The sequence below is a fragment of the Argiope bruennichi genome, chromosome 3 (genome assembly GCF_947563725.1).
Source record: "Argiope bruennichi chromosome 3, qqArgBrue1.1, whole genome shotgun sequence".
NCBI lineage: Eukaryota > Metazoa > Arthropoda > Arachnida > Araneae > Araneidae > Argiope > Argiope bruennichi.
Genome location: NC_079153.1, coordinates 28079592 through 28104453, shown reverse-complemented (window position 1 = coordinate 28104453; position 24862 = coordinate 28079592). Strand labels below are relative to the sequence as shown.

Below are 24862 nucleotides of genomic sequence, written 5' to 3'. Positions count from 1 at the left end.
CTACGCGCCAGACATTTTGACTTACAACTACCAAATTCGGCTCATATATACCTAGAGGAGATTTTGTTGAAATTTTGATTGGAATTTTAATTAATTAATTAGGTTTCCCCGAGATAATTCCTGAAATATTATTGCAAAAAATGGTTTTTCCACTATTTCGCAATTTAAAATATTATTTTTTTAATAATATCACTTTAATAAGCGAGAAAATTTTTCCTAAATTGTTCGACGGTTTTTAATTTTTTTTTTTTTCTCTAATAGGAAAATATATTTAAAATGCTATAGTAAGTCTGAAATTACCGTGAAGAAAATATATATATATATATATATATATATATATATATATATATATATATATATATATATATATATATATATATATATATATATATATATATATATATATATATATATATATATACTAGCCGCCTTTGGCGACCAGCCGGTACGCCAATCTGAATGTTCGTTAAAATTTTAATAATTAAATATTTTATGCAATTCCAACTTTAATAGATTCTTCAGCAAAATATTTTAAAACTTCACATTTTGATAGTCATATAATTCACTCATAATATTATAAAGGCCTTCAGTCATAACGTGATATGTATCTCTCTCATTTTCTGTTACCCCTCGTAGAATTTATGCTTTAAATTAAAGTGTAAAGAATTAATCTGCAATTAATATAATAATATTTTTTTACTGAAACAAAGCATTTTTTTTAATAATATGATTATTGATAATAAAGTCACTGAGCGTTTAAACTTTATGGGCACTAAAGAATATCTTTCTTAATTTATGTAATATCTCAAGAATTTGTCAACAAAATTTTCTCAGATTCATCATGAATGGATCGATTCATTAACAATGTTTCATTTTAAATGCATCAAACACTAAGAAAATAAAATGAATCGTTTAAAATAATCGGTCGAAAACAGGTCTAAAAAAACTACTTAAAAAACGATTTACTTAAAACTATAAGCATATATAAAAAATATATATAACTAACATAAATACAATTTAATTACAAAAGCATGCAACTAACCTAAAAATAATTTAAATCATTGAAAACAGGTTAAAAAAAACTACTTAAAAAACGACGTACTTAAAACTATAAGCATATACAAAAAATGTATAACTAACATAAATACAATTTACATACAAAAGCATACAACTAACCTAAAAGTAATTTAAATCGTCCGTTGATAATGGTTGCCATGCCAACAATCAGAACACAGTGCGCATGCGTGAATTTTCTTCGCCTTTTACGGTAACGCAAATGCGTGAATTTTTCTACGCCAGTTGGGGTAACGCTATGCAGATTAGACATTTTTAATTTCCTTTATTCTGTGTTATTTTAATTCAAAAGTACTTCAGAATGAATCTGAAACATGGATTAATTAACAATGTTTAATTTTAAATGCATCAAACATTAAGAAAATAAACAGAATCGTTTGAAATAATCCGCCGAAATATCTTAACCCTAGCCTCATTACTGTTGGGAGAAAAAAAGAACTAAAGCCTAAATCATTTGGCGTTGGGGAAAATGGAAGATTATTTTGGCGAAAAAGGTGGCGGTGGTTAAAATGGAAGATTTTTTTGGCGGGAAAGTTAGTTTTTAATTAATAATTAAAATTCTAATTAAAATTTCAAAAAATGGGACCCCAGGTGCACATTCCCGACCTCTAAGGTATACATGTACCAAATTTGGTAGCTTTATGTCAAATGACCTGGTCTGTAGAGCGCCAACACACACACACACACACACACACACATTGAGCTTTATTATAAGTATAGATATATATTTATATATATATATATATATTAAAATTTATTAATTATGTTTAACCAGGAATTTCTATTTTATTGTTCTGCTCATTAGTGTTTTGCTCAGACAAAATCAAATGTTATTAATATAGATTACAAATCTAAAATCTAAAATCCATCTAATCGATCGTAATTAAAGGTGCGTTACCATTTCAAAACATTTGAAATGGAACCAAGATGTTCTTTAATAAAGATAAGCTTGCTGAAATTTTACTTAAAAAAATTTTAATTTATAATTCATTTTCATTAAATTACAATAAGAGCTTAATTTCATTAATGACAAATCAAAAGTTAATATTTGCAATCATTCAGTATCGGTCACCATATAATACTTAGAATAAATTTTTAAAAAATAATTCACAGAATTGCACCACACTCGACAAACACTATTTTATAAAGAAAATAAAACTTGTTTTTTATAAGAAATATTTTTTTTATAATTTGTTTTTTAAACAAAGTAATAGATTTCGGAAAACAAAACAAAACAAGTAATAAGGTTCCTTCTTTACATTTTTACTAAACTTGACGCTACTTAACTGCACAACGTAATCAGATCATTCTCATGTGACACACGCTTGCTGCTTGAAATTAATTGTGGAATTCATCGGGCTTCTTGCAAAAAAAAAAAAAAAAATCGGAAACATTACAACACAACTCAAGTCAGTGAAATGACATGCGCATTTATATTTGTTTCGTAAGTGTATTGTCAGCTGAATTGTTTTATGGGTAAGCTTTCTCATGGCAAAATTCACCGAAAAGCTTGAATTTCCATATATAACATTTTTTTTTAATTTAAAGCCCGTTTAATTAAAAATTTAAACTGAAAATGTTTTGGAACGAATATTGAAATGAAATTTTAAAATGTAATGAATATTATTTGAAAATACTGCAGAATTAAAATAATGTAATGTTTCCAAATTTACATTAGCGTGTGTGTGTGTGTGTGTGTGTGTGTGTGTGTGTGTGTGTGTGTGTGTGTGTGTGTGTGTGTGTGTGTGTGTGTGTAATTCATTAGAGAAAAAGTGCAACTTTTTGGATGAAACAAAATTTTAGAAGTTTTTTTGTTATTCATGGAGATATTGTAAATTTTACACCCCTTAAAAATGTCCAAAATTATTTTATAATGATATCAGCAAATTATTGTACAATTTCTGACTGGATTTTGACATATTTTTCAATAGTACATTCCATTGTTAAAATTGAAACAGATTAGTTTTTATTGCTTCATCAAATATTTAAATAGTGAGATAATCATAGCGTGCTTCATCAAATAATCATAGCTTGTGATTTCCGTGAAATATTATACTTAATGTTTGGAATTTACATAAAAAATAAGGAAGAGAAAGTTACAGTACGGCGAAAGATAAATTACTCGGACAGGTAAACTTTTAATAATATTATTATAACAGGATATTTGATTCTATTGAGAAAGTTCCTGGATTTAATAAATTAACGGCCGTATTCACAACCGTTGTTAAACATCAGCTGATGATTAAAAGCTGATCAGCAGTCAAACTGACTGTCGATTTCACCCTGTTTTGCCCTATTTTTTGATTCACGGACTTCCGATGATCAAATTTGATCAACGGTTTTCTGCATGCGTAGCTCTCAGGAAGGACAACTGTTACATTAGTTTTCAAACAAAAGAATCCTTTTTTCTTTTAATTCTGAAGATGAATGTTTGGCAATTATACCAATGAAAGTAAACAGCCTTCTGATAATTGCTATTATTTCTGCATTAGAGAATCATAAAAATTGAGTTATGAGCCGAAGATTTAATTGAAGTTAAATTCAATCAATATTAGCGGTGAAAATTGTGAGACACCAAAATTAATAATCAAGAATTAGAACAAACTTTCTTATTGAAAATAGATGTTTGTATTTTTAGAAATTACCAGACCTTCACTATAAAAAACATACAGCAATTGAAACTGTAATTAAAATGTAAATAGTAGGATTTCTGTTCCAGAAATTTCTCGCATACTTCTTAATAGAGGTATTATGACTTCTTCCTCTTGCCACAAGTATCCAGACTTTCATTTTCAGAATTTAGCGTATGAATACGTAGTGAAAAATTTCACTATGCCTCGAATCATAGTGAATCAACGAATATGTTTCTATAGCCAAATGAAACCGAAATTTGATGCTGAATTAAAACTTTAGTAACAAGATTACATACTGAATTTCGTTTATCTAAGCCCTTGCGTTTCTTTTATAGGTATGCGAATGAACACACACTGCCAAATCTTCGACGGATAGGTTCAAATTAGATACAGATCTGCAATTCAAATTCTAAAAATGTATACCAAATTCCACCCAGTTAACTTTATGCATTTTGTAATTATCGGGTAACCTGACAGACAGACAAGCATATAAGATTCCAACGATTAGATTTAATCCAAAATTTGATAGAAATCTACAAATCTGGTAGAAAAAACCTCATACCAAATTTTACAAAGCATTTTTATGTGTTTTTAGGACTCTGAATGTTGTAGATTAGATAAAATCTGCATTTCGAATCGCTTGAAAATTGCAGTACATTCCAAAAGTAATGATTTCAGTTATTTAGAAAACGATGCTAATACATACTACTTGGTGTGTGAGGCAGCAATGAATTCCGAATTAAAGAAATCGAAACTGAACTAATTTTTCAGGAATGGCAACACTTGATAATTTCTGCTTGTGGCAATTTTTGAGTTTGTAAACAAGTCAGGCTAGTTTGGATACTAGTAATTTTGCGTGACACTTAAGGTCGAACGTTTCATTGTCTTCCATGAAATGACTTTTTAACATGTCTCTGAAATCCGAAATGGTTAAACAGTGTATATTGCGAAGTAGAAATTATAAATTTCGCGATGTTCTGCTACCAGATCAAGTCTCAGTAATAGTTGGTCGGGGCCCTCAAACTAAAATCAGAGACCGGAGGTGCTCAAAAAATCAAGGTTACATCTTTAAATTTTCTTTATCATCCTGCTATTCTTTAATCTAAATTAGAAAAGAAACATTTATTGGAATGAGGGTTGAAATATTATTAATTTAAAGCACTCAACTGATAATTGTGCTATTATTCTCTTTCTGCATGTAATTTTACTTGTTTAATCAACGTCTGTTAACTGTACGTGTTCGTTTTATGTAACCACAACGTTTTATACAACTATTAATGGATTTATTTAAGCAAATAATGAGGTACAATTTAATAAATCAGTAACACAGTATTAATTGCAATCCATTTTAATTATACGTGATTTTAAATATAAGACAATCATATCTTGATGAGCTTAAATTAATTTCAAGTAATTCTTTAAAGAACCGATTTGTTTAACGGTAAAAAAGGATTCACAACGTTTAATAAACTATTGAAAGATTTAAATTATATAATATCATTTAGTTGTTATCTTTTTTTGTCCTAATTAAAGAATACGACACAAATGCAAAATTGCGATGTTTTAAAAATGATAATGCATGAAATGTGATAATCCAATTGTATTGTTTAGTTTATATTTGACACATTTTCTAATGCTATGGTTTGATATTGTCAAAGAATCTGTACTGTATTGTTTAGTTTTTTCCTTTTATTTCTTTTCTTATAGTGTAATTTTTGCATTAATAGTATGAAGCATTTTTGTTTTGTTTTCACTTTCTAATAATCTATGCATGTGAATAATAATATATGCATAGATCATATTATCTATGATGTATGCAATTTAAATAATCTACATTTTCCGCCCTTTCTCTTTTTACTATAGTCCAAATTACGGCTGATTATGCTAAAAGCAAGGCTGTGATTCAACAACTAGGACCAAACCCTTCAGAAGTAGATAATAAATTATTAGTATGTGAAACTGAAGCTGAAGTTTCTGATGGAGCAAGCATCAATCTTCTTGAAGATGACCTGAAGTTCACTTTAGAGTTTTTAGATTCAGAATCTAATAGTAGAAATAAACATAAACACCTTTCAAAGAATTCTCCTGATAATACTCCCAAAAAACTCAAAATAGAAAACTCTTCTGGAAATGAAAGTAGTTTTTCTGCTTCTAACTTTCAAGATTCTTCTCCATCAACTTCAAATGTAGTTATAAGTAATGAAGACGAACCTCAAACTGAAACTACTGGTATGGTCTTTTCTTATATTTTGTAAGTTTAAATAAAATATTATGAGAGTATTCCTAAATCAATATTTTTTGCCACATTAGACTTTTTTTTTTCATTTAACTTCAAAAAATAAATTTTATAAGGAAAGAATAATTTCTTCAATTTATATTTGCTATTTCAAAACTTGAATGATTTATTAATAATTTATCAAATATTCCCACTGAAAATATATTATGTATTTCAACATACAGTATTCAAGATAATTCATGCCTTTTTTTGCATTACAAATATACTTATTTTACCTAGCAGTTATTGGTAAATTTCAAAAATTTTACTTATGAATTTTTTGTATAATTTAAATAGAAAATTTTTGTTATATTAATTAGACTTTATAATGGCATTTATTCTATATTAAAAGTCAACTTTAATTTTATAAATTCTTTATATTTCCATTTAGCTGTAAAAGAACTTATAAGGTATGCAAATTTCAGTCAGTTTTATTATATTTTACATACTGGAAATCATCAATTTGAAAAATCTTCTCATTGTACATTTAACTATCGTAGAACATTTCTTTTGAAAAGATGTTAATTCATACCAACCCACTTGAAATTCTGTTGACTTTTCCCACCTGTGATTTTAAATAATTATGTTAAAATATATAACTATCTTTCTACTATACTCTTGCTTCTCTTTGTATTTTGAGCTGTTAATGCCAATGATAAATGTTGTGCTATGCAATGATTAAAATCTCTGAAAATAAAAATAAATTTAATAATTAAACATTAATAAAAAAGTCAACACTATTTGTAATTTTGTGTTTTATGTAATGAAAGTAAATTAAAAGTTCTAAATTATCCTTCAAATTGTGCTATTTTCTGTTGCCACCTGTCTACCATTTTGTGTTTTAAATTTCTTAAGATTGTTTCAGTTATGCCACAAATTTCTTTGTAATATCTCCAGTCCTCCTGTAATAGCTCTTACAGCTCAACTGACATTTCACGTGTCACTTCATATTATTAAATTATTATTCACTTTATTGATAATTGGAAGGCTTTGTAAAATTATATTTTCTTTATATTTTTCAACATTTTTGCTTATTATTCTTTGATTTAATGCTTTTTCTATAAAAATAGTTCTGCTATTTGAGTTTTTGTAAAATAAAATGAGTAATAAAGCAAAATATATGTTAGTTATTTTTCTCTTCTTGATTTAGCTATATCAAATGAACAAACATAATGTTTTTATTGCCTTGGTAAAGCATTTACTGTATTCTTAAATTATTTAACTTTTCTAATAATTCTACTGAGAGAGTTATATATTTTTCTTATTCATTTTAAACCTAGATATTCGCTTTAACATATATTTTCAATTAAAGTATTTTCTTCCTCATAGAAGTAAAAGAAGTTCACGATACCAAATCAGAAATGGAAAATTTGCATAAGAATTTTATGGATGCCTTTAATTCTTTGTTAACTGAAGATCGCTGGGAAGAATATGATCACAGTAAAATGTTAATATTTACTCCAGCTGATCTTAAACCCCAGAAAAAGGTAATTTTTTTTATTAACAAATATTTTTCTGAATTAGTTTATTTTTAAATGAAAAAGAATAAAGCAGCCCAACTGTAGACTATTTCTAAAAATGTTTTATGTGTAGTTGAATTAATTTAAAACAATTTTTTGTAGCCCAAAATACTGAGTAATATGATAGTATGAAAAATGTTCACTGTTAGATTTTGAATTTTTGTATCCTCATATAATATCACTTATTCCAACCTTGTTTTTAAATTTCTTTCTATAAGCCTTCAATATTTTTTGTATTTTCTTAAACATTTATGTGTAATGGTTCCACTTTTTTTTTATTAGTGAAAACATTAGGTAATAGTTTCAAGAATTATGATTGAAGTTTTTGCAAATTGTCCAACTTACTAATCTTTGCCATTAAATTATTTTCAGAACTGTTTACAATTCAATGAAGAAATATTAATAATTATTCAAGCAAAATGCCTCTTATAAAAAAAATAGTGTCTGTCACAGGATTGCCTATTATTCTTATGTTCTTATTTATAAAGAAATGAAAAAAAATACTTCATTAACAAGTCCTGCAAATAGTTTTCAGCCCATAGACAGAAATACTTACAAAATGAGTTAAATATATCCTTTTTAAGAAAAATGTGTAAAAAATATTTCTTACTATCTTAAAATTTAATTTACTTTTATCTTCTATTGTTTAATGCATAACTCTCCGTCGTCTTCTTTAAATTTTATTTCATTATTGTCACTGTCCTGTTACATGCAAGGCTGAATCATTTTAATTTCTTGAACAAACCAAATGCAGTATAAGAAATTCTGAAAATATTTGTCAGTTGTAACCTTAAACAAAACTAGTTACCGTTGGGTGCCAAAAACTATTCCTGCTAGGGAAAAACAAAACTCTTAAGGAAAGAAGCTTAAATGATTTAAATCTTTTTAATGAAACATTAAAGGACATAACACATGAAAAACAATAATAGGACAAACATTTAAGGAAAAGTTCAATTCTTGTGGATAAACATCGTGCTTAATTCTATGACTCCAGAGCACAGACTGAAGTTTTATCAAGCAGACGCTAGGTGGCAAGCTGGAAAAGTTGTCTGGTTACATAGTTAATTTTTCTCTATCATAAGAGGAGAGGATTTTGGGAATTTTCTCAAAACTTTATATAAAATTAAATTAATTTGACTTCATAGTTTATTTAATTTCATTTAATAATTCTTTAATTGAATTGTTTTCTCTTTGTACCATCTTAGGTAGCTGCATTTGATTTAGATCATACTATCATCTGTACTCAATCAGGAAGGGTTTTTCCTACAAGTATGGATGATTGGAAGTAAGTATAAATATATGTTCCATGGAATACTCACATGATTTTATTTCTCTAGATACTGTGATAGTTAAAGATATTGTTGTTGTTTTTTTATTCTTTACAAAATTATTTTTATTATACATCAGATAATATACATCAAATATATCATAAAGTATTTTTAAAATAATTATTAATTTAAATATATGATGTAAATTAATTACAAATTGTTATTATAAAAAAATTTATTTCATAAATGATTATATCTTGTTATATTTTTAATCTTAAGTAGAGATATAGTAAAAAAAATCATTCTTATATCAGAATTTATATATATGATATCATTTTTGCTTACAGCAAATTTAAGTTTTTTTATATCTTTTATAATATTCTGTAACTAGTGATTTTATACTTTCAAAGCATATCCCAAGTCATTCAACTTCCTTTTAAAACTGACAATACACTATGTTACCATCTAATCAAAATTTGTAATTCTGTTTCTTAAAACTTCCATCATCTGTACTGCATATTTCCATACTTATAATTTTACTTTTTAGTGCTCTATTTTCATCAATTTTATCCTTACCTTTTTCAAAATAATGTTGTTGTTTTTTATTGCAAATAATATCCATTGTAATTTTAATTCACTCTTAAGGTGTTTATGGATTGTTTTTTTTTGTGTGTGTGTGTGTGTGTGTGTGTGTGTGTGTGTGTGTGTGTGTGTGTTGTTTGCGTTGAAGAAAAGAAAAAAAATGTTTCTATTCGTCCTGTTTTATATTTTACGTAGTAATGATTCATTTTATTGAAAATCATTTTCAGAATAATGTATGCAGAAATCCCTGGTAGGCTAAAAAAACTACATGCAGAAGGTTATAAAATCGTGATATTTACTAATCAGGTAAAATCTATATAATAATTTTTTTCCATCATTCTTTATTGGAATGAAATTTCAGTTTAGTATGCCATAAAATATTACTTTTAATTTCTTTATTTCTTTTATATTTTTCTATATGTATTAAGAAAGCAAAAATTATTTTTATTTCCAAACTATTTCAGTTTTGAAATACAGTGGCAGCTTTTTATCTCAGAAATGAACAAGAACTGAAAAAATATATAAATTTTAGGAAAATACAATTACAGGAAATACTATATAATAGGAAAATACAAGAGTTAAAGGTGATCTTACTGAGTGGGAAAAAAGGCAAACAGTATCAATTAGCTGGAAAACGAAACCAGAGTTGCGAAAATCTCAGCTCAACCACTTTAAATTCAAAGAGAGGAAATTTTCTTTTTGTCATTTATTTATTCTGCACAGTAAATGAATTTTGATGTTTCAAGTTTTATTGTTCGCTTACTTGTTTGCTGAACTTTCGGGATTAAAAAATAATCAAATAAGATAAAAATCAAAATTGATTAAATTTTTAAGATAATATTGTGGGTGATACTGTTCTGAAACTTTAATGAATAAGCTACCACTTTAAAATATTACCTTATATTAATTAATTTTTATTTATATTTTCTGATCAAGTAATTTTAACAAATATGCTATGTTTTTTTTATTATTATTATTTATTTAAACTTTTTTTTATTTATTTTGAGAAAATTAAAGAAGTTTAAATGTGAATGAAGTTGAATAAGCTTTGACTAACTTTGATTTAATTTACATTTACAATAAAGATTTAAAATAAAGTTAGTATTTTAGAATATCTTAATAAATATAAGGAAAGACTATTCATTTTATTAAAAGAATAACACTGTTTTTTGAAAAGTCATATTAAGTGTAAATTCATCACAGTATTATAATTCTAAATATTTTTTATGAACAATTAACAGATTTTTAACAAATGTTTGACATGTATCTTGGTTTTCACTTTTCTTTCTTTCATGGGGGGGTTTTCACTTTTTTATTCACGAGAAAAAAGGCTTTGCATTTATTTTCAAAAATAATAGTATTATATTCAAAACAAGTAGACTCTGTTTAACCATCAAATAATATCTGAAACTAATATTTGGAAGTCAAACTATTAGAATTTTATTTAAATATCAATGAGTTATTACTCTATTGCAATCATTGTGGACTCTTATCCCTCTCAACTAACTTAACTTTATTGGTTATAACAAATTCAATAAAAGGATTTTTTTTACACTTTTTAATGATGTTTTCTAGAATGAAATAAAATTTAAAGTATTTATAAACAGATAAAATAAGAATACATGACATTGATAGTTATAACATCATTTATCTTTCTGGGATATGCTGTAATATGATTAATAATTTTTGAAGCTAGTTTTCTACATTTGAAAGTTGTCATTTTACTCAAGCTAAAAGAGAGAAAGTGTCTTAAATGTTTTTAAAGCTAGTTTTCTATTTCTTTTTTATTTCATACTTTAAGTACATATTATGTGTTTACTTATCATATAGTATAGCTTTGTATTTGTATTAAGAGTTCTGTTTATTCCAACAATTTGTACAATAACTTTTTCTTATTCATGTAATTTTTTAAAAGATTATTATTATTATTAGAAAGGAATCTCTCGTGGAAAGACATCCACTACTGATTTTAAGTTAAAAATTCGACGAATTGTACAAAAATTGGGTGTTCCTGTTCAAGTCATGGTATCCACTGGTTCAGGAAAATATCGAAAACCTAATACTGGTATGTGGGACTACTTTGTTCAGAAATGCAATCAAGGGATGCCTGTTGATATAAAATCAAGTCTTTATGTTGGAGGTAATTTTTTATTGTTGGTTTTGGGGTGAGACTTACAATAAAAAACTTAACATCTTATCATACGAAAATGTAAATAACATGTTTATTGATTTATTTTATGTTTAATTTATTTTTATCTTCTATTAAACTTTTCTTTTCTGTTTCAGATAAGATTCATTTGTTATTTAATATTTAGAGCATTCATTGTTTGGCTTAGTTATTCCACTTTTAATTTATGTTAGAGAAAGAAAATAGAAATATACTGTGTATATTAAATATAATTTTGTCCTCTTAATTTATTTCTAGAAAATTTCACTTCTAAATCGCACATGCATGTGATTTCTTCCCTTTCTGATATAGATATATATCCTATCTGATTTTACTTATTTCATTTCTTTTCCTACTCTTTTTTTTTTAAATGCAGCTTAAAAGCAAGTGTTAATTATCATTAAGATGTTTCTTTTTTTTCCCAATAGTACTTTTCTATAAATATGTAATATCTTTACTTGCCAAAGTCACACATTATTTACTGAAATTATTCTAGTAACTTTATTTGGATACTTTCTATGCATTTCTTTATTGCTTATCTTAGAGTTAAATTAATTTTTTCGTCAAATAGTAATTGCAGTTTATTATGCATTCAATGAATGGTGGCATATTTTTTTGGGAAATTCAGTGGAAAACATTAAGCCATATTAAAGTGTATTAGGCTATTATTAATAATTAGAGCTATTTAAATAACATAGTAGAATTTATAAAACTGAAAAATAAATTACAAAATTTTTATATTTTTAAAGAATAGTTCAGCTAAATACAAATAAAATTATCATAATATTTATTTTTCATCATCTTAGATTATCTATACTTTGTCTTATTTTGAATCAAATCCTTTTTAATGTCCATTTTTTATTTATTGTTTTTATTTATTAATGGTTGTTTTCATTATACTTAATTTTAAAGAGCTGATTTTTTAAATGCTTGACAAAGCATGCTGTACAGTTATTTAACGGTGCAAATTTTTAAAGTAACCTTATAGAAGGTTTGTATCAGTGCTCAGCTTTCTAAAGTGAATTTAACTGTTTCATCTTGATTAAACTTCTTGCTAAAAATAATAAGATATGAATAGAAAATAACTATTTATTGCATTAATTAAACAAATTGTAAGCAGTTATTTTAAATAAATCTGAAACTTTCTCTTCAAGATGCTGCTGGAAGGCCTGATAACTGGGCTCCAAAGAAGAAAAAAGATTTCTCATGTGCTGATAGATTGGTAATTAGATAATTTATTTTCAATGGAATTCTGTAATGGATAATAATTACTTATATTGTATTTTTTATTACATTTCTTTTTGAAAGTTTTGAATTTCAATAATATCAATTCTAAAATATAAATAAATAAAATAATCCCTACTAATTCAAAGGGTCTTTAAGCCTGAAGTTTTAAAATTGGAATTCAAATTGATTTAAAAATACCATGATTTTCATTAAATATAGCAATCAGTAAATAATGAGATCAGTTTGAAAAATTTAGATGAATTACAAGATGATTTCATACAAGATTGAGTGAGACATTACTTTTTCTTCTTTGTTTATTGTCAGCATTAGTTAAAAATAAGGTTTCTGTCTTTCTATGTTTGTCACTTATAACTACTACAAAATGTCTTTTTGAAAATCTGTATTTAATTATTATTTACTATAGTTTCAAATGTTTTGAAACGTATTGAGCATACAATTAGAATCTTTGAGCATAAGAATGGGATCTGTTTTTTCTTGTTTTTCAAATCTTTGTAACTAAACCTGAAGAGTTTATTCTGTAGCTTGAAATATAATCTGGTGTAGCAATTAACCTATCAAAAGGACTCTATGAAGTTATTCCCTAGTTTTTAATTTAAAAGAAAATAAACATTTTTATAAAAAAAAAATTCTTCCAACATTTTTTTTTTTTTTTTCTTTTTCTGTTAAGTGATTCTATAATAGAATTGCTAGTCCAAAAAATAATGTAAAAAAAAAGTCATTATTTTTAAATTATTTTAAAACACCACATGTTGATCATCCTAAATTATCCCCCCCCCCTCTTCCTTATTTGTGTATTTTGTAAAAAGATCACTATAATGTAACAAAGACAGAGTATACTTGTATTGCATGATAAAAAAAAATGAATATTAATGCATTTATTTCACTTTTTAAAAATTAAATTGATAGGGTGGGGGATATGTCCTGTATCAGTAACATTTAACCTTAATATTTTATTGAATATTCATTAATTTATAACTTCTAAAATATTTTGAAATAATTATAAAAAATTATAAAAGCAAGTTCTATTGCAGTTGAACGTTAAATTTATTGTTTTTGGATTTTTGTGATATTTTTAGTTCTTTCTCTACACGCTCTTCTTGTATCAACATAAAGCATAGTCTGTCTTTTTGAGTACAAGATCAAATATAATTGTGAGTGTGTATCAATTTATGATAATGGTTATTTAATCCCTCTTTTCAGTTTAATAAAATATCTAAAAATGACTGCAAATAAATTCAATGTATCCTATTTCTATTTTATGTAATTGCTATTGATTTTATATTAAAACATATTTTTTAAATATTGATATTTGGGTAACAAAGTATCATATACATTTGATATTTTGCATGTTAAAATTATTTATTGGTCATTGTAAAAAAATAAAAACAGTGCTGATAATAAAATTTGACTGTCTGCACTAATATATATTTTTTATCATTAACAAATATATTTTTGTTTTTTTAGTTTGCTTTAAATGTTGGTTTGAAATTTTCTACACCAGAGGAGTTTTTCCTAGGTCAGAAGCCTGCAAGTTATAAAATGCCTGTATTTGATCCTGTTAGTATATTTATTTTATTTGAAATTACTAATAATTATTCTTTTTTTCCCTTGAAGTTATATTGGTAAAAACAATTCTTATTCTACTTTTAATGGTTTCTGACGTATTGAAATAACAAACTTTATTTTGATTTATAAAATACATTAATTTGAAATTCAAAATATGAAATTTCCATATGAAGAATAATACTTTTATAAACTTTTTTGAAAATTAGGTGCATAGTTGTATATTTTATTGCATATTATATTAAGTAGTAAAAAAAACTATATGATATTAAAATTTTGACAATGGGCTATTTAAAAACCATTATCAATGCATTTATTTTCTTAAAAACAAACAATATTTTAATAGAACTAATATATAATTACCTGAATACATATTGCAGGGATTTTATATTCTTCATAACTGCTGGTTTTAATTGCATAAAAGCATGTATTTTTTTCCCTTTAATTGGGATTTAAAAATATACATAAATATTTTATGAAAGAAAAAAAAAGTGGAACTTTCCAATGAAACTTGCCATTCATGTTAAAATTTTAGAGTTTGTGTAATTTTTAACATTTTATATTTCTCTTATAATATACAAAAATTCATCTTTGGGCATATTTTTACATCATTAGCATAAATGTCTTACAGTTTAATTTGTATAGTAAGCGAAGAAGAAATTCACTCTTTGAGAGATATTTAAAGAAAAGATATTAAATCATGAATATATTAGTTTTATATAATTTTTGTATAAAAGAACTTTCTTTAAACTGTGGCCATATTTTCAAAAAGTACAGGCTTATTCGAAATTTTTTTTGTATCTTTGTTACAGCGAAATTTGAAAGCAACTGCACTTGCAATAAAGCTTCAACCTCCTCCTACAGAAGAACTGAATGCTAATAATATCATATCAACTTCATCAGAGGTAACTCATTGCTTATGCTAACAAATCTAATATTGTCAAGAATTAAATAAAACATATATTCACTATTTTAACATAATATTACATTTTTGAAATATTTGTAATGTGTTGTAACATTATGGATATATCTATAATAGTATAATGAAACAAAAAGCAATTATTGCTTACTGCTGTATAAAATTTCAAAGTCTTTTTAATAATAATTTAATGTTTACATGAGGCTATTAATTCATTTTAATCTGGTAATTTGAAAAGTTGACATGAGTTAGCTTTGAAGTTCTTAAAGGAGGAATGGGTTAAGAAAAAAATATTTTAAAATAATAATGTCATGGTACAACAAAATGTGCATTTTCAAAAGAACGTGAGCGTTTTAAAAAATTTCGATATAGTAAACATAAAAATGGTGCATTATCTGTCTTTCATTCCCTAAATGAGGATTTGTTTTAAAAAAATTTAATTTGAATTGCCAGTTCTTTATTGTCACATCTTTCACTTTGTTACTTAAGGCTTTTAGTATAGTTTTTGTTTTAATAAACAGTGAAAGTAACTAAAACTGTTTTTTTTTTCATTTGTTATTTAACAGTTTATTCAAATAATGAAAAGATCCATATAAGAAAATTTAATGGAATGATTATCCAAAAAGTATAAGATTGTATTTATTGTAATAAGTGAATAGTATAAGTATAAAGATTGAAGCAAATACAAATTTCTCTATTATGATCATTATATGGTTTTAAATAGTCTTCAAATTTGTAAGCAGTTTATCATGTTTCTTGGAAATGTCTTCCACAATATTTGTTTTATTACTTTAATAATTATTATAAATTTGAATTTATCTTTCACTCTCAATTATATTACTTGTTTTTTTTAAAGGTTATAGTGTTTGTTGGCTTTCCTGCTGGTAAGTTCCTTTGTAGTTAATTGTCCCAATCTAATTATTTTTTGTTTCCAAATTTATTAACTATTTTATATTTGTAAAATTATTCCATTTTACTGCAAATTTTTGTCAAAGAAAATAATTATATAAAATATTTTTATTCTGGACCATAAATGGTTTGTTTATGAATCCAAATGATGATAACATAATAAATTTCTTGAGAAGCTAAAATGTATGACATCTTTATGTGTGATAATAGCACATTGTAGTAAAACTGAATGTCTTCTAGATAATTTTTATATTTACAGATTTTTGTAGTAATTATTACTTAAATTTTTGAAATTGGACATAAAGAGGAGGGAGATTGATTTTTGTTGTGACTAAACATTTATATTTGTAGAAATAGATTATTTCTTAGATCAATAATATATTATAGAGCTCAAAAGTATTCAGCTATTCCATTAAGAAGCATTTTTTTTGTTTGTGGAAGATCTAATATAAAAGATTAATATTGTATTTTCTGATAGAGACCAATATTGCAAATGCTTTTAAAAATATATAATGTTATTGTTGAAGTTGCAAGTGAAAATTCGATATATTATTAACTTTTTAACTAAACGAGTTTGCTACATTGCACATGGACATTAAAAATAAAATAAAAGAGCACTTTATAGTAATTATAATTTTTTAGTATTTACCAAAAAAATTATTTGTTGTATTTAAACAAACTGATGAACATTTTTTTTTTATTGTTTAAAAATATGCATCATAATTTCATGATTTTATTCACATATGAAATTCTGTATTTTACCTGAAGCAAATAATCGCTAAAGAAATGGAAATTGAATGATAAAAGCATTTTTGCTCACTTAACTCCTTTTTATAACTGAAAAGCCATTTTTCACTTATATAGAATGTGGAGTTCTTATAACTATTCAAAACATAAAAATTATTATATTGCATATTAATCTTGTTCATGCCAAAGTTGGAATAGCTTAGATTAGCATATAATGCAATCAGATCTTGATATCTATATTATGTGTGATGGCAATTAATATGTCAAATGAAGACCCATGTTGATGTGTTATGGAACATAATTAAATTAAAAAATATTTTTCTTATATGTATAATAGAAATTTAAATAAAACTATCATAAAGCATAATACATATTGTTGATTCCATGTGAAATTACGCTACTTCTACTATTAAAGAACTTAGTGTTATTATTATTATTTTTCAGTTAGATTTATGCATTTCTTTTTTCAATGAAGCTCATAAATAATTTACATACAGGAAATGAAAAATGTCAAAATTAAAATATTTAATTAGGAATAAAATTAATTGAAAATAAAAAAATTTATCATGATTTTTTTTAAATTTTTATTATTTTAGAATGTAAAAAAGAAAACTAAATTTTTTATTTAAAATATTTTTTGAAACTAATATTCTTATATATTTGAAATATGCTTTTTGTAGCTGGAAAAACTCATTTCGCCAGGACATATTTGGTTCCCAATGGATATGTTCATGTTAATAGAGTAAGGGTTTATTTTATTTTTTCAAAATTTGTTTTTAGTGTTGCAATTTTAATTCAACATTAATGATATTATTAACTATATGTGGTATCCATAAATTTTGCTTATGTATAGTCATAAATATGTGTAAATGTTATTTATTTAACCATAGTGGTTTGTTATTTTTTGTTTAAATATATAAAGAAAGTCAGTAAAAGTTTGTATATAAGTACTTCTTTTGTATTCTAGAAGTATAGTTTCAACAGAAATAATGATTTTACTTTTTTTTGTCAAATATCACAAAATATTTCTAAAATTAATTTATTATTCAAATTTAAATAAGATATGAATTCTCTATAATAAATTGCACATCTCAATCACTTTTTGAAAAAATGTGTGCATTTTACATAAAAAAGCAATATTATTATTTGGAAAATAAAATTAATTATAAATTTTTGATTTATAGGATATCTTAGGATCATGGCAAAAATGTGTTTCTGAATGTACAAGATCTTTAAGCAGTGGTCTGAGAGTGATAATAGATAATACAAATCCTGACTTCGAAAGCAGAAGCAGGTAAATCCCTTGCCATGTATATTATTTTTTTCCCCTTTTTTCATTAATTGGTATATTTTAAAGTCATTATTTTGGTTTCAGGTATATTGAAGTGGCTAAAAAATTTAAAGTCCCTTGTCGTTGTTTTCTCTTTGATTGCTCAATAGAACAAGCAAAGCATAACAATGTTGTAAGTAGATATGAACTTTTAAAATTATGTTTACTTCAGTCATATTCATATTTTTTTTTATCTACTGTGATATTTTGTTCATTTGTTTTTGATTCTGGTTGTATTTCATTAAAATCTGTGCTTATGAGATTCAACTTTTTAATGAAAATTTTATTTTCCTGAAATGAGGGAAATTTTACATCAGATAACAGAAATAAAGACGTTTAACAAATATTTTTTTATTTGTTTAGTTCAACCAAAAAGTAATCTGTTATTAAATTTTATTCATATGTGTTAGCAATGAATATATTTGTCTTTTAGTTTAGAGAACTTCAAGCGCCTGATGAAAAGCATGTTGGAGTTAATGATATGGTATTGAACAGTTATAAGTGAGTGTTCTTTTATGTCATTATGTAGCATTTCTGTTTTCAATGCATATTCTTTTATTAATAATATTTTTAATCATTGTGAAGTATTCTGATCTTTGTAGCTATTTAACTAAGCAAGCATTTAACTAAACCACAGCTTTACAGATAATATTAAAACATTTAAATAAAGTAAGTTTTAAGTTGATGCTAATAATTCATTCCTGAGAAAACTGACTTTAAAAGCATCAAAAATGAGAATTACTTAATGAATTAATTGCAATTTTTAGAAGCCATGTGATGAATAATTAATCACATTGTATGGCTTAAGCATGAATTACATAAATTTAACATATTTAAGTTCAGTACTTTAATATGTTGCATAATTTTAATGACATAAATTTAATTATATATCCATTAATACACAAAAGATACATGTGTGTCTTTAAAATATGAATTCTTCCTAAATTGAAGAATTAATCTGAATGTATTTTATATTTTTTTATGAAGTAGTATATGTACATGTTTTATTTTAGGTCTAAATATCAGGAACCAAGCATGAAAGAAGGTTATTCAGCTCTTGTGAAAGTAAATTTTGTTCCCAGATTTAAAAACAAGCATGAAGAAAAAATGTTTCAAAAATTTTTGATTGAAAAATAATATTGAAATTTTTAGTATGAGCATGGATTATAAAAGTCTATTTATTTTATGTAATTGTAGTTTAGTATTTTATCAAATTGTATTATTTTTTTACTGTTACTCCCCTTCTGTAAATAAGAAAATGTTTTTACTTTTGGTATCTATTTTTATGAAAAAACAGAAAAGGGGAAAAAATTATTAATGAATTGGGGAGAAAAAGAATTAATTTTCCATTTTGTTTACGCATTGCTGATTGTTTCATTTCTTAATATACTTAAAGTAAAAGTTTTTTTTTTTTTTTTTTAAGTAAAACAATTGCATATGAGATGCTTACATTTTTTTCAGAAATTAGTTTTGGTTGTGATGTGCAGTTAAAGGTAAAATATGTAAGTCTAAATAAAAATAATTTGCATGAATCAGTAGTGCCAAAATATGTCCAATTGTATTTTTTCAGAATCATGAATATAGTCCAAATTTATGGTTCTGGTTTCTTTATTGATTGATTGATGAATGGGAGTTATGATATTTTTTTACTTCAATGAACAGCCCTTCCCTGTTTTTATTTAATCATTCCTTTTTTTATCTTTATCCATATTTTTTAACAGGCCTAATTTTAAAAATATTACCAAAATTATTTTTCATTAGCTTTAAATAAATTTTAATGGCATTTATCAAGGATTAAATGTTGCGTATTTTTTATTATCAACTTCTTAGGTATGTGTAATAGTAATATTAAAAAGGTAACAAAAATCATATTAAAGTTTCATAAATTTGAAAAATATGGGCTTATTTAAATGCCACATATTATATAACTGAAAATTAGATAAAAAAATTATTTTTTGGAAAAAATTTAATAAAAAAATGAATAAATGATTTTTTTATCAAAATAATATTCTTAATGTCCACAAAGTCTCATCATTCTTATGTAAATTATTAGAAAATAAATATTACATATTAATAATGATATTCATAACTTTTTATAGCCTTTTAGTGAAGTTTTTAAATCAGGGAACAGATATCATTACAATATCATCATGGAACATTACAATAACATTAACTAATTGAATGATGTGTAGCAAGCTTTCAGTCATTCTAATATACCATCAATGCTCTATAAAATGTCACATAAAACAGGGTGCTGCATTATTCTTTGCCATGAAAATGATTGAGTACAGATGCATCTTCTAGGTAGATTATGTTGTTGTTTAAGATACGATTTTAAACTTCATTGCATTTGCATGCATCTACTAACCGTTGGATAAAACTTGGATCTGTGACTATACAAATTTTCAACTATAATTTCCATGCAAATCTTAAATCATAGTTTCATCCATTTGCAAGGTGAGTTTGATATAATATTCCAAGAAAAAACAGGGTGACAGAAGGACCCATGTGGATCATAAAACACTATAGCAACCTTGTATTATTTCTTACCATTTTCAAGTTATAGTGGATAAAGTAAATATGCTGACATTCAGAAGAAAATCTGCATTTCAAAAGTTTCTGACCTAACCACATGTTAAATAAGCACCGCATATTTTGAAAAAGCAAGAAAAATCCTATAAGATGACATCATTTTCTTCAGGATGCCTGGATTTAAGTGGAAACCTTGGCAAAATGCAAAATCGAATTGTCACCAAAATCTTTAATATTGAAAACCACAAATGCTGTTCTAGCTACAATCTGTTAAATGTATCTTATACATGTCCATTCATATACCTTTCAAATGGATATATAATAAAACATATAAGTATTCCATTCAAACAGAAATTTAGTTTTTTATCTGCATCACACCACTGAAGTTGTAGTTCTTCTATATAGAAAAAACGTCGAAATGTCTGGAAATAAAAGGATGGCGGATAAATAGAATGTATGTAAAATCACCATTATGAACTCTTTCAGATATGAAGATGTTTGCTGGGTTTTTTTCCGTTGTGTTTATAACTTAATAAAAAAAATCCTTCTTTTCTTTTTTTTTATTTGGTTTTAAAATTTACCTTCTTGAACCTAACAAAAACTGCAGATTTAAAGCAGACAGGAAATTAAATTCGGATGCCAAAATAGTCCTTCTCGAATTTCCTTTTCTTTTTCTTCTTTAGCGAACATCAATATGTCGTGATATATTGCAAATGATCCTCTAAATTTTTCTTCAGTTGGAACAGTGATAAGGTTTGTAGCAGCCTCATTCAGAAGCTGATTCAATGGAAAAGTATAGTGAATTTGATAGAATTTAGCTGGAACTGCATTTGTTGTATTCAGTATTAAAAATTTTTCGTGGTCATTCGATTTTTCATTTTGCCAAAGTTACGGCATTTGCAACTCAGCTTTAAATCTAGGTATCCTGATTAAAATGATATCTTATAGAATATTTCTTGCTTTCCCAAAATATATGCTTATTTTTTGCACAGGTCTGTCAGAATCTTTTTTAATTAGAAATTTTTTCTGATTGATAGCATATTTAGTTTATCTGCCTTAACTTTCAAACAGTTTTTTTTAAAAAATTGGATTTCTATAGGGTTTTAGGAGTCCATATGGGCTTTTTCTCATTCTCTTTCATTTGGCATTGTCAAACTCACTTCTGTGTAGATGAAATTATGATATATATATACAGCAGAACCAATAGCTCTTTCAGAAATACAATGTATGGTAGAATAACATTAAATAAAAAAGAAGTATGAGATAATTAAATATGTGATACGTTTGCTTAAATATTGTGGTTTTATTTCTCTAACAACAAAATTTGTTTTAGAAATCAGAAATACTGTTAAAATGCAATTGTTTTGTTTTCTTTGCGTGCAAGTACCCCTGGAAAGTACTTTAATGTAGAATCAATAAATGATACTGACCAAGAAAAGTATTTTAAGGGGACTTGGTTCCGAAAAAAATTGTTCTATAATTTCGATAAAATATACTTTATTTTGCGGTGGATAGATGCAAATTGTTCAGAAATCTTGATTTCTAAAGTATTTTTCTTGCATCAGAAATTTTAAGTTTAAAATTTTTTTAAAAATTACCAGTTTTTTTATGCTTTTTTACATTCAATTTTCAACATTTGCTGACCAAATGTTTAAGCATATTCTTAATCAATTTATTGCAATAAGGCATCCGATTTTGGATGTTTAAATTAATTTCGGGGAAAAAAAAACATGTTTACGCAAAATTTTTGTAATTTTTCGGAAAATATTCGAATTTTTTCAATTTCACTATTTTTAAAAAGTTTTCTGGTTCATATTTTTAAAATATAATATAAATGCTACGTTAATTTATTTCCCTATAAAGGGGCATATTATATATATATATATATATATAATATGGTATTATTTTTTTTAACTCCATGAGAAGTTTTTGGATAAGAAAATTCCACTAAGGCTTGTAAAAATTTAAAGAAGTTTAATGCTAAAGGTTTTAGATAACTTTTTTTTAACAGCTTATTAAAATTCATTTTCTTCTTATAAAACATTTTCCTCTCCAATTTCTCTTTATATAAATATTTTAGATTCTGATATAATACTGGGCGAATTAAATAAAAAGCTATTGTCTGCGTAGCTACTAATCATTGTCTGTATTGTTGCTATTGTCTGCATAGCTGCCTTGCTAATCAAACTGAACTGATTGCAAACAAAGAAAAATGCGAACTCATCCAAAAAAGCAAGTTAATTTTTGCAGTTATTTTTAAAAAATTGAAAATGAAAAAAGCTGAGTTGCAAAGTCAAATTATGTTATGAATAATTATTAATTTCAAAATGCACACTGCTTTGCTTATGATATTATTTGAAGATATGAAGAAAAAATATCTCTCGCAAAATAATTAAGAAATATAATATTAGTGAAACATTAGTCGGTCTTTCATAACAATTTTTTATCTTGATTGTTTTCAATTAAGCATGCATTGTACAACACATTAACATTCTGAACAATTCAAAATCATATCACTTTTACACCGCATGAATAAAAGAATATTATTACCCAGCAAAATAATGCGAATAATAAGAGCCGTTTGGAATATAATATTTCCACTCTCATTTATCATCAGCTGCTTAGAAAATGCTAATATTTATTAGGATGTATTTGCATAGCTAATTGTCTGCATACTGCAAAGTCTTTAAAAGAATTGACTTTTTAAAGCGAATTAAACGAACAAAGGTTTTGCTTCTTGTCTAGAATATCTATAAAGCTCCCCTCGGTGCGCCTATATTAAAGCCAAACGCAATGTAGCTTTATATCCCACTAGATGACACGACATTTTTATATCCTGTATACTTTCTCGCATACGAATACACGAAAGAGAAAGAATTGCAATCGTAAAAAATTTTGACCTCAAAATGTTAAGGAATGTTCCATGTTTCAGACCTCCTTGAATCCAAAAAATTCATTTTTGGGACTCTGTCTTTCTGTGGAAACAATAAATCAAAAACGCTTTGAACTAGATGGGTAAAATTTGGTATATGAATTTTACAATATGTAGATTTTTACCAAATTTTGGATGAAATCCATTCGGAAGAAGTCTTGTTTGTCCCGCTGTCTAAATATAACATGATAATTAACAAACGAAAAGAGTTAGCTGAGTAAGACTTGAAACAAGATTTAGCGCCTAAAGCATAAATCTGTATCAAATCTGGAACCAAATCCGTCAAATCATTCATGCTTTTGGTACTTTTCCGAGGACCGTTGGCGAAAGTTAAATTATTTTCGCCAACGGTTTGGTGTTTTTTTTTTTTACAGTTCTTGGAAACGGAAAAATACCATTATATTTCGAGGGTCATTGGCGATAATTAAATTATTTTTGCCAAATCACCAACAGCTTGGCGATTATTATTATTATTTTTTAAATTTTTTTTACGGTTCTTGGAAACGGAAAAATACCGTGCTTTCTTATGCGTGTAAACGCAATAACTGCTATGATTTAAGTAAATGAAATTTCCTAGGAGGCGTCGTGGTTACAGTTGTAATTATGTATCAAATTAGGTTCCGGTTGGAAAAAAGGCGTCCAAAATGCATTTTCGATTGTTCTGATAATTGTTTAAATTGTTTAATCGCACAACTGTGATTAGTCTTAAAATAAATGCCAAAAATCGCATGTTAGATTAGATTAATGCAAAAATCAATATTTCGTAATTATTTCGTGAAAATTGTTATAATAATCACAGTTAAACATTCGCCATACTATAATTACGTTATTTCGTAATTATTGTTTACCAGTATCGGTCTCGGAACTGGAGGGTTGCAAGTTTGAGGCCCTATTCCACCGAAGAACCCTCGTGTAAGCGGGCCTGGTGCATGTTAAATCCATCGGGGTCAAACGTCTCATGCATGTATGGCATGGAAGTTTGGACAGAGGGGTGCCAAATCAGGTGTCGTCATCTAACCGCGGTTCAAAATTACGAGATAGCCCTAGTATTGTTTTAAAAACGGGACATTAATAATAACTAAACTTAACGTTTATCAGTATCATGCAATCATCAAATTTTTGTTTCATTTCTCAACCAAGCTCTTCTCTGGAATATATTAACT

At 25.8% G+C, this 24862-nt stretch overlaps 1 protein-coding gene across 1 annotated transcript; it reads left to right on the top strand.

Moving 5' to 3' along the window:
* Window positions 1-4507: 4507 nt before the first annotated feature.
* On the top strand, window positions 4508-19426 carry LOC129963776 (bifunctional polynucleotide phosphatase/kinase-like). The gene is made up of 15 exons (XM_056078324.1): window positions 4508-4766; window positions 5571-5936; window positions 7312-7469; window positions 8708-8787; window positions 9580-9658; window positions 11285-11492; window positions 12674-12741; window positions 14232-14324; window positions 15143-15235; window positions 16106-16133; window positions 17586-17647; window positions 18090-18199; window positions 18281-18368; window positions 18669-18736; window positions 19249-19426. Exons 1-15 carry the CDS (start codon window positions 4616-4618, stop codon window positions 19370-19372), a joined length of 1776 nt encoding a protein of 591 aa, XP_055934299.1. The 5' UTR covers window positions 4508-4615; the 3' UTR covers window positions 19373-19426.
* Window positions 19427-24862: the final 5436 nt, after the last annotated feature.